We start from the raw sequence: 12,050 nt of genomic DNA on the forward strand, positions 1-12,050 counted from the left end.
AATATAAAAACAAAATATATATTGTGTGTTTGAGTGGTCCAGACGCTACATACTGCAATTATTTATATATGTCAAATAGTTTATAATTATGATGTATGTTTTTTTTAAATGAACACAGTAATATTGTACAGAAAGGCCAAGAAGAAGAGTGCATAATTGACTAAACTGCTTTTAACAGAGTTAAATGATTGCTCAATTTGGGATTGTAGAATTTCCAAAAGTATAATTCACAAGTTTTCACATAAATTTAATTAGAGAAGAAATGGATATGTTCTTAAATTTGTTTTTTTTTGTCATATTCTTGGTACAGATTTGCCATTTAGCGCTAATTACTTACAATTTATTTACAAAAAAATATTTGTACTTATTGGAACTATTTTTGGAAAAAAAAAAATATATATATATATATATACAGTATATACACATACACACACACACACACATACAGTATATATATATAATTTTTTTAATGAAAAAATTATAATGCATACCAGCTGGTACAGTAACAAGCAACGTATCTTTCTGTAGTCATACCTCCAATAAAGTTGGTCTCTATATAATCAATGATTTGGTTGTAGTCGCTGACGATCGTGTCTCCGTGGATGAAAACCGGCACTTCCTCCCCTAGGTTGAGCCTCATGAACCAAGGCTCCTTGTGCTCAGTGAGAGGCAGACTGACATCCCGTTCTTCACACAGCAACCCTTTCTCATTGATCACCAGACGCACCTGCCACAAAACACACACAACATCATCATGACATCATACTACCTCACGACTCTGAGAGCTTTAGGATTTTGGGCAAGGGTTATTATAGTTAACTAAAACTCAGCGCATTGGCCCTCCAGGGCAAGATTTGAGGAACCCTGCTCTAAGCAGTAATAACCAATGGGTCATTCATTTTTTTCTCTCTCAATATCTCAATATTTTTTCTCTTAAAATGCCTGTTTGTATACATACTCACTATCCAAGGTCTACTGCAGTAACTATAGCAACTATACATATACGTAGTAACTATAAATACAACATAAAAACATAGGAGATTTTGTATGCTGAGCTCTGACACTTTGGCATTCAGCTAAACAACACAATGTGTTTCGAATAGTCACTTAAAAAGAATATCTGTTTGCTTTATGTCTTGATGGACAAGAGGAATGCAGCTAGTTTTCTTTCAGTTTTGGTTACAAGTAGCATTAAAGATACAATCCTGCCTGATACTACAAATCCAGATTGATCGATCAAGATAAAACAAGGCTCTGACTGATGAGTGACAAGAGCATCAGCCAGCAGCTTGAGCAAAGCCTAATGAATGTCAGGCTGTGTTCAGCTTTGACTGTGCTGAGGTGTTGCAAAGCCAATAGACATATTTGATAAGGCACTTTACAACAACAGCGTGATGTCTGGATTCGACCAGACACATAATAATCAACAGAAGAAGACTCAGCCAGCATTACAGCTTCATCAAGATAATGCATTGGTTGACCAAATCAAAGGCACAAGACAAGGATATTGAAAGGTCAGCACCAATCTATTTTCTGAGATGACATGATTGTTTTGATGCTCATTCCTAGTAAATGTTCTCCAATTAATATTTCTATAAAAATCAGTCAGAAACGAATTTCTCAGGAGCCTTCGAAAGAAAACACACTCGATAATGTCGAGCTTTGCACTGTTTAACTGTATTTCTCAGTCTGCTGGTAAGTAAATATGAGATTAATTTTGGCAGGTCATTGATTTTTTGCTCAGCTTTCCATGCAAGTCTGTAACTACTGTAATCAGCAAAATGAATCTAAGCCTTACCAATGTTTTGGTCAATTTAATATTGTAGTGAGGAGTCAGGTTTAGCTTAGGTAACACGTGACATTCATTCAAATCATGTAAACACCAGCAGCAGACTGACTGTAGAGAGAAGCGTCTCTTGCACAACAAACATGAGGCTGAGGCCTGGTGGGACATTCCACCAAATAATGAGGCCTTTTTCATTGTGAATCAGTGATTTTTATAAGAAGTTTCATATTACAATAAACATTTTATCAGACAAAGAATGTCTTAGTTTTAATAAAGTGCATTATGTAGTGCATCTCACACTACATTTAACATTTTACTATACATTGGAATATTGCAACACCTTTAAAAAAAAAGGGTTGACAGTCATATTTAGCCATTTAGCCATTACTAGCCTTGCGCTCAAGGTCATGACACTACAAGGTGTTTCATAGAAAGACAGTTTAACGCATAATATAAGAATGCAAGACAGTTTAGACAAAACAGAAAGACAGTTTAACGCATAATATTATAATATACTGTATGTATGTGTGTGTATATATATATAGTGTGTTTGTGGAAATGTTTGAAATGTTGTATTTATTTGTCATAAATATTATATTAAACTGCACACACTTATTGAATGTGTGTATGCATATATTCAATAATCTGTCATAAAGAAAATTGTATTCAATTAGAAAAATGTAAAATAAAAGAATCATCACCAGCGGTTTTCGTCAACGCTATATCCATTTAATAAACATTCAAATCAATTTCTGTGTTAATGTAAGTTTTGAATGCATTCAAATATATGCATAAGTATATATGAATATAAGTATGCACATTTTAATATACATGCCTCTCTCTCTCTCTCTCTCTCTCTATATATATATATATAATAGTGTGTGTTTGTGTAAATGTGTGAAATGTTTGTCATACATATTATATTAAAATGCACACACACATATACGTAAAATAAAGAAAATTGTATTTAATTAGAAAAAATGCAAAATAAAAGAATCATCACTAGTGTTTTTTGTCAACACAGTATCTGTTTAATAATCATTAAAATCAATTTCAGTGTATATATAATTTTAAAACATTTATAATATATAACATTATTATTATAGTACATATAGTATATATGTTTTTTTTTTAAATCAAATTATGCATATTTGCTAATACAGCAGGGAGAAGTTGGAAAAAGAATTAAACGTACTATTTTTTTTTAAAACGCCTATAATAATACATAGCAAAAGTTGGGAGTCAGTTTTAATTGTTAAAGTCAGGGTTTACACATTCATCATGAGAGACACGAAAGGCATCTTTTCGTAGAATGACACTGGCTAAAAATGTGCACGAAGCAACTGACAGCAGAATACGAAATCACCGTTTGTTTTTCACAAAGCTACCTCATTTTAATGAATAATTTAGAGTGCCATCATCCTCCAGAGCAAAGCAACACACAACTCTACAACGACAGCCTTAAGCCCGTTATAAACAGTTACATCTGCTATTTATTTTTCTCCCAAATCCATCTGATAGGCACTATGCATGTAAGTAACTGATCGATGATGTTGAGCTGCAGTGGACTTGAAGCTAGTCAAGTCAAAATATTCCATCTTCTGCTGAGGTTTCGTAATGTCTTCATAAAGGACGCAACAGAACAGACAGGTAGGCCAATAAAACACACATCCACCCAGAGAAAGCGCAATATTATCTGACTGACATTATTTGTCCCACTGCATAGATTCACCCACCATTTTCATGCTGTGTTTTCTTACCTTTTGAGAGCTGAAGGACTGAGTCCAGTGGTACAGAACGAGCCTGTCTTTGGAGAATGGCTTGTGTTCTATCGTGGGCTCGTGACTCTCTAGAGAGAGAGGGAGAGAGGGAGGGATAGAGAGGGATGGCTGGAGGGAGGGAGGGAGGGAGAGCGCGGGGGGATTTCAGCACCACGAACAGGGGCATCATCGACACTTTCGAGCCGCTGCTTTACTCTCTGTTACTCCACGATAAATCTATAGGGTTCGTGCAAAATACGGATTCCAACACCAATTTGGCTAACAAAATATCAACGCTTAAATAAATAATACATATCTCTGGACGGTTATCTGCACACATTTTTATATTATACAAATAATATAAAAAAATTGAAACGTGTCCTTCACAGAAGAGGTGTATTCAAGTAATTGTCTGTACGAATAGCTTTTTAATGAATTTTTTAACACACTCACAAGTTTATTACAATATAATGTATTACAATATAATCTCTGGACGTTTACACCATTTAGACATTTAAATATATATATATATATTCAAATAACTTCTTGTAAGTATGGCATTTTAATGAAAAAGTGTATTTATTTTTATTTATATATTATTTAATATAATAATAATAATATTTATATAATTATGGATGGTTACACCATTTAGACATTTATATACTAGAAAGAAAATTAAAACATGCCCATCACAGAAGAGGTGTATTCAAGTCTGTATGAGGGGCTTTTTAATGTACTTTACTACGCATTAATAATAAGACACAATAAATGCATTAAAGATTCAAAATAAACCGACTATGAAACACTTGTCTCAAACGATGTGGTTTGTTCTATTTAATAATAATGGTTTATTAAGATTACATATCACCGAAGCTGGTCACCACATAGGAGCCCGCAGATGGCGCTGTTTCTTTCCACGCACATTTCTCTGCTGTGAGATCAAGCGGAGCTACAGTATGTCAGCATTATCAGCACGGTAAAGATCCAGTGAGTGCAAGCTGGTCTCTGTTCAACAATCACTCAACTAAAACCAAGACAGGATCATTTTACCAGAGAGAAAATAGATTCTTTGGGAAACTGTTAATTTCACTTCAGCTTGAAATAATTTGAGTGTCTAGACTTGTGCCTATTTATTTATAGAGTGAGAGTCAACAAAGCTTGAATTGGCATGTAAACATGTAGGCTATAATTTTTCATAAGCAGCTACTAAAAAGTGATAGGGAAAAAGACAAAATAACAGAAAAATTAACAAGGTTAAAGACATAAAATGGAGAATAAATAAATAAGCAACAGAAATGAATTGCATAATATTCATAAATTTGAATTGCGTTATTAGACATGTCACTCTCCTAAACTTACTTGAACTCCACAAAACCCAAAATGTCAAATCCAGTCTATCCAATCTGTTTACTTGGGCCACTGACTGTTTATTATGATCTATTGGTGTCAGCCAGTGTGGTACATTTACATTTTCTCTCTTTCCCTTTCTCTGTCTTTATTAGCCTACTCTCCAAACATTTGTAAACAGCGCGCCTTGTAAAAAATAATACAGAGATAATACAGAGATAATAGCCTACATAATAACAGCGATGCAACTGCATCAACAAATTCTAGTATCTAAGTTTGAAAATACACACTTAAAAAAACAGACACGGACTCCGCCGACCCCTGATATGGACATTGAGCCCAAACCCTACAAATGATCTGGCAGCGCTTTTAAAAGTGCCTGGCTGCTGAGGGGCGATTGGCCTGTATTTTTGGAACAGTGTTGAGATCTGGTAGCCTTGTTGGGACTGCTAAAACATATCGAGGAGCTCCAAGTGCAGAGGGGATGCAGGGAGAGGGGAGAGGGGAGAGGGGTGAAAGCCATGAAAGACCACTGGCTCGACAATTCGATTAAATAGATCATTGTAAACTGAAACAATATAATGTAACTAAAAAAAAATAAAAAACAATCCTCCCTCTCCCAAGTCATTTCAAATTCAAACTTTAGCACGTTTGTTTCAGTTTAACATATTTAAGGATTTACCTATCAACAAATTATGCGCGTATTCGACGATTCTTGAAGTTTAACGCAAGGAAAGGATCTCCTGTCTCCGTTTTACGCATCTGTGGAGTTTGACAGATGGATTTAACAGAGATTGAGCCGTTCGTTGTTGTTGATTTTTAAAGTCACACCTGAAAGTTTGATAAGTTAGTGGTAATTGCATTAAGCGCGATGAGCGGAGGTCGCTTTGAGTTCGATGATGGCGGAGCTTATTGTGGAGGCTGGGAGGGAGGTAAAGCGCACGGACACGGGATCTGTACCGGACCTAAAGGACAAGGAGAGTTCTCCGGTTCCTGGAACTACGGGTTCGAGGTGGTGGGAGTCTATACTTGGCCGAGTGGAAACACTTACGAGGGGTATTGGTCCCAAGGAAAGCGTCACGGTCTAGGTGTGGAGACCAAGGGACATTGGTTCTACAAGGGAGAGTGGACGCACGGATTTAAAGGCAGATACGGGACGCGCATCAGTCAGGCCAGCGGTGCCAAGTACGAGGGCACTTGGAATAACGGACTGCAGGATGGTTACGGGACGGAGACCTACGCGGATGGCGGTAAGGTCGGAGAATGAACATTTGTGAGTGCAAACTGCACTCTGTGAGCTGACATTTTAAGCCAGGGGTTAGTATGTAACGCAACACTGAGAATCGTTGGTGGAGTTCAAAGTTTCCGTTTCCGTTTCCGATTCCGATTCATCATATCGAGCCTGAAATAGGCTACTAAGAGGAAAAGTGCACTTCTGTATTTGCATTTAGGCTACTCCTCACTCTGTTGCTAGATTAGAAAAATTAGATAGCCTAGGCTAATTCCGGATTTCAAAAACACATGGGATATTAGATATCAGAAATAATTATAATGCAAAAAATAATCCTAACTATAAACAAAAATAGTAGCCTAATACAACGTGGTATTTAGTTTAATTAAAAAACACTGACTGAACGAAAAGTGAGTAAAATGAATTCAGCAATCGCTCAGAATGACTCATAAGTGGATTTGATTCATGAGTAGCGTTTGTTCAGGTGTTCTTCTAACAAATAATGCTATCTATCAGAATATGCTACCAACGCTGTATTTTTATTACTAGTAACGGTAGGTTTAGGGTTGGGGTAATCTGACAGGGTAGTAGGCCTACAAATGGTCAGAACACCGGTATTGGACTACACCGATCGTGCTGTGTGGCTGTGTTTGGAATGGAATCCTAGATTACTGAATACTACACAGTATACACTGCAAAATATCTGCTATTTTATAGTAGGTGAATCTGTGGATATTATACCATAATAAGCATTTCACAGTAGTATGCTACTGTAGGCTACATGTTCAGCAAGAGACATTCAGACGACTTGAACATAAAATATATACATAAAAAATATTCATATCTTGAACATAAAAAGTTGTTTTGCATTTTAACACAATTATGTGAAAATATCTTAACTTTTGATTTAAATAATGAATAAAAATGAGATTTTAAAAAGAATCATATCACTTAGGGTTGTATGCAGAAAATTCACATCCTGTGCATACTGTACAGCAATTTAAAAGTAGGTTCCAACTCTACATAAACAGTACACAGATATCCTTACATGGCTAAACGATTCCCATGAATACATCTCTGAAAATCTAAATAATAATAATAATAATAATAATAATAATAATTCAATTGAATGAACAGTCATTCTTGTTAGTAGTATAAACTTGAGGCTTACAATCACGGAACCCTGGTGTTGCCACAGATGGCCTTTTGGGTAAATGCCTATTGCTAAGAAACATTTGCCAGTGCAGAATGGAGGGTGGTTACAAATTAGTGTCACAAATCCTGTTCTTTCTGGACGTGTGGTGTGAGTACAAATAAAAAGGCTCATTCACTGTTGGCCAAGTCGTTTTTCTTTTGTTGGGTCACATTAGGCTGTTATGTCGACATCTAAGACAGCTTACTGACTTTCCTTTATCTTAATTATTTCAATTTTAGTCCTAAATTGTCAGTTCTGACTACTACATAGTATTATATAACAGCAATTGTCATTATAGATTTATAGATTTACCTTTTGCATGTGCACAATGACCTCAAAGTAACAAAGTATGATTATTAGATGACACAATATAAGATTATACAATATTATAATATAATACTGTACAATATGCAATATATTATATAAGATTTTACTAAATAAATACTTAATATACTGTTCAAAATTATGACAAAATAAGTACTGTACCTATTTAAACACTTTGTACTTATCAAACATTGGTGAAACATATTAATAGTTTTCCACAGGGGGTTTTCCATCATCATAATCTACTTTATTTACTAGAAACCACCTCCAACAAACTGGTTATAAGTATATGCAAATACGGCCCAAACTGTGGTTTAATTTTAGTTGAAATTGGTTTCATTTTTTGTCATTTATTGTAATAAAATTCATACATTTCAAAGTACGACTAAAGGCCTGTTCACTCCAAGAACGATAACTTTAAAGATAGCAATAACTATGTTAGTGTCCACACTACGGCACAATAACGGCCTGTTTAGATAGAACTGCAATTTTGTCGTCTGCCATTTTAAATGCTTGAGTTCTCTAAAGCCGAATGGATTCTGATTGGCTGTCAATGTTTTTATCGTTCATCAGCTAAAAAAATAATCGTTTTGAAAGTGATTCCTATATCATTTCTCTGTGTTGTTATCGTTATAGCCTACGGACTCTACAGTATTCTTCAAAATTTAGAAATTTTTTTAAATCAAAATCTTAATCGTTGGAGCTATCATCCTTGGTGGGAAGAGGCTTTCAGTGTCCAAATATATTTTGGGTTCACTGTTTTTTTGATAGAGAAGGATGAAATTACACAAATTATCATACAGGTGTCTTCCTATATATTGTATCTGTTGAGCTGGTAGCTGAGTCATCACTAAGTGCTAGTGCAGCACTGTGTGAATAAAGGCACAATAATAGTTGCCCTGCCCGTCCCTGAGGACTGATGGATCTCAGACATGTGTTGCATGACTAAACCAGACCCCATGACATAAATAACTGCACGTGTTTTATTACCCCAGAGGTTGATATGAGAGAGACGGCTCGCTAGCAGTTGTACCGCTGTAAATACCATTGTTTCACATGCCTGAAGTGACAATGAGCTTACGGGTGGCCTGTATTTGAATAAAATGCAGTGTTGTAATACAATCTGTACTTTAGTTGAAGGGATGATAATTCTGTCATCATTTAAGGCCCATTCACACCAAGGACGATAACTGTGACGATAACGATAACTATAAAGTTTTAATATTTGGTTTAATTATATGAGAATGGGGAAGTCCACACCAAAACTATAACAAGACACAGAGGAACGATATTGTTGAGATAACATGACTTTTTAAATAAAACGGCAAACTACAAAACTACTGCACGTGATTAAAATTAATAGAAAGTTATTGTGCATTGGTGTGGACGCCAATATAGTTATCATTATAATCTTTCTTGGTGTGAACGGGCCTTTTCTCACTCTCCTGTCTTTCCAAACCGTTATGACTTTCTTTCTTCTATAGAACACAAAAATGTATTTAAAAATGTTATACAATTAAAGTTTTCATTGTACACTGAAAAAACTAAATAAAAATGTTGAAGGATTTACTTTGAAGCTATTTCTATAATTCTTAATTGTGGATTTTTGAATTCAGCCTTGTAATACGAGATGTTAGATTTTAGATTATAAATTGTAGCTATATTTTAAATTTTAGTTTATTTTTTTAATAAAGGAATAGTTCACCCAAAAATGAAAATTTACTCACCTTAAGGCCATAGATGAGTTGGTTTCATTTCATGCATTACCAATTTAGCACTATATCACTTGCTCACCTCTGCAGTGAATGGGTGCCGTCAGAATGAGTTCAAACAGCTGATAAAAACATCACGATAATCCACAAGTAAGTCTATAATCTGTAATAACGCTTCCTCTAGTGAAAAAGTCCAGTGAAAATCCACCAACATATTAGTTTAGAACAGTTTAGGGCTGTTTTTGCTTGCAAACGGTGCTTGGTGTGTGCATATTTCTCTCCTGATTCAGACAAGACGGATTTTTCACTGCAGAAAGAAATGTGGAAAGGTGACTCATATTTTAGCTGGAAGCAGCTGTTTAAAGTTAAAATGCCTTTATTTACTTGTTTCACTTCAAAAGAAGTAAACTGATGGACTGGAGACATGTGGATTACTTGTGGATTATTGTGACAATCAGCTGTTTGACCTCTAATTCCAGAGGCACCCATTCACTGCAAAGGGTGAGCTATTTTTGTGACCTGTTCTTTTAAATTAGTGGTGAAATAATGTGTATTTTTGGGTGAACTATCTCTTTACCATTCCCTGACTGATGTCTTTGGCAATATAGGTACCTTCCAGGGCCAGTTCACTGGCGGCATGCGACACGGCTATGGAGTACGTCAGAGCGTTCCCTACGGCATGGCAGCAGTGGTGCGTTCTCCTCTGAGGAACTCTCTGAGCTCCCTGCGCAGTGAATACAGCAACGGGACACTTCTGCAGCAGGACATCCCGGTCATCACCGCCACCAATGTGTCCGGCCAGGAGACCCTGGTCAACGCGCCCATGCCTTTGGGCCCATCTCGTGGCGGCTTCGCCCTCACCCTGCAAGTGGACCCAGATGCGGTCAAGCCCAAGAAGAAAGGCCTCTTCCGGCGCGGCTCGCTTCTTGGCAAGCTGAAAAAGTCCGATTCCCGCACGTCCCTCTCCAGCAATAAGAGCAAGATCAGCTTTTTGCGGAGTGAGTCAGCTCTCAGCTCCGCCGCCAGCGATGCCAACTCCACCATCAGCCTGGGTGAGAGCGAAGGGGAAGGTGAAGGTCACGAGTTTCCCCCGGTGGAGTCGGACATTGACGCCACCACCACTGAAGTCTACATGGGAGAGTGGAAAAACGACCAGCGCTCGGGTTATGGGATCAGTGAACGTTCTAGTGGGCTTAAATATGAGGGCGAATGGCTGAACAACCAACGGCACGGTTATGGGTGCACCACTTTCGCAGAGGGTGGCAAAGAAGAAGGCAAATACGTTAACAACATGCTGGTGAAGTCTGTGAAGAAGAAGGTGATTCAGCTGAAGGGCACTAAGATCAAGCAGAAAGTGGAGTGCAGTGTGGAAGGAGCCCAGAGGGCAGCTGCCATAGCCAAACAGAAGGCCGAAATCGCCAACTCAAGGTAAGGAGTAAATCATTTAACTGCTCACAACAGCTTGTTTTGGATATGGTCAACTGTTATTGCAAAATTAACCCAGACAGAGGACGGGACTGATCTTGTATCATCTGGAAGGAGGGGGTTTATCCTGCTACTATTACTTTATACATTATTCCACCTACATGGCAAAACACTTAAAATAAAATATGGCATTAAATGTCAATTTGAGAATATAAAAAAATATAAGACCAAAAAGTGAAAAAAAGAGAATATAAAAATATACAATTAATCTCCCTCTCTCTCTCTCTCTCTCTCTCTCTCTCTATATATATATATATATACATATTAGTGCTGTCGCAATTAATCGCATCCAAATTAAAAGTTTTTGTTTACATAATATATGTGTGCTGTGTATATTTATTATGTATATATAAATACAAACACATACATATTTACATGTATATATTTATACAATTTATATTACATATAAATATTTTTCTTAAATATATACATGCTTACATATTGAATATATACATGCATGTGTGTGTATTTTTATATACATACAGTGGTGTGAAAAAGTTTTTGCCCCCTTCCTGTTTTTTTTTTTTTTTTTTGCATATTTGTCACACTTGAATGATTCAGATCAGGCACTACGTGAAAAAGTAATTGCCCCCAAAATCTAATAACTGGTTGTGCCACATTTTGCAGCAACAACTGCAATCAAGCGTTTGCGATAACTGGCAAGGAGTCTTTCACATCGCTGTGGAGATCTGTGTGTTTCACATCGCATCCACAGAATATTTGCCCAAAAGTATTGGGGATAATCAAGATATTTTTTGGCAAATGTGAGATGAGCCTTTGTGTTCTTTTTGGTCAGCAATGGCTTTTGCCTTGGAACTCTCCCATGGATGCTGTTTTTGCCCAGTCTCTTTCTTATTGTTGAATCATGAACACTGACCTTAATTGAGGCAAGTGAGGCCTGCAGTTCTTTAGATGTTGTTCTGGGCTCTTTTATGACCTCATGGATGAGTCGTTTAAGCATGCTTCACTTTGTCAGACAGGTTCTATTTAAGTGATTTCTTGATTTAATATATTCTAGATTCTTTACATGTAAAGTAAAACATTTCAAAAGTTTTTTTTTTGTTTTAATTTTTATGATTAGAGCTTACAGCTGATAAAAGTTAAAAATCCAGTATCTAAAAATTATTATAATATTTCCATTTGAGTTTCATTAAATGACCATCCCTACAGTATAAATTCCAGGTATCTCTTGTTCTTTGAAACCACAATA

General features: G+C 36.4%; 2 protein-coding genes across 2 annotated transcripts in view; one reads left to right on the forward strand and one right to left on the reverse strand.

Annotated features, from left to right (window-relative positions):
• Window positions 1–3,733, reverse strand: part of LOC107714929 (ganglioside-induced differentiation-associated protein 1-like 1) — a 9,729-nt gene extending 5,996 nt beyond the window's left edge. The window contains exons 1-3 of the mRNA XM_016520928.1: window positions 3,719–3,733; window positions 3,547–3,633; window positions 535–727 (exon numbers count right to left, since the gene is read on the reverse strand). Coding sequence (XP_016376414.1) covers window positions 535–727; window positions 3,547–3,633; window positions 3,719–3,733 — 295 coding nt within the window. The remainder of the gene's footprint in view (window positions 1–534; window positions 728–3,546; window positions 3,634–3,718) is intronic.
• Window positions 3,734–5,359: 1,626 nt separating this feature from the next.
• Window positions 5,360–12,050, forward strand: part of LOC107715007 (junctophilin-2-like) — a 26,432-nt gene continuing 19,741 nt past the window's right edge. The window contains exons 1-2 of the mRNA XM_016521029.1: window positions 5,360–6,143; window positions 9,964–10,783. Of these exons, the coding sequence (XP_016376515.1) occupies window positions 5,765–6,143; window positions 9,964–10,783 (1,199 nt within the window). The 5' untranslated portion in view covers window positions 5,360–5,764. The remainder of the gene's footprint in view (window positions 6,144–9,963; window positions 10,784–12,050) is intronic.

The sequence above is a fragment of the Sinocyclocheilus rhinocerous genome, unplaced genomic scaffold (assembly GCF_001515625.1).
Source record: "Sinocyclocheilus rhinocerous isolate Xijiao unplaced genomic scaffold, SAMN03320098_v1.1 scaffold28, whole genome shotgun sequence".
In the NCBI taxonomy this organism is placed as follows: Eukaryota; Metazoa; Chordata; class Actinopteri; order Cypriniformes; family Cyprinidae; genus Sinocyclocheilus; species Sinocyclocheilus rhinocerous.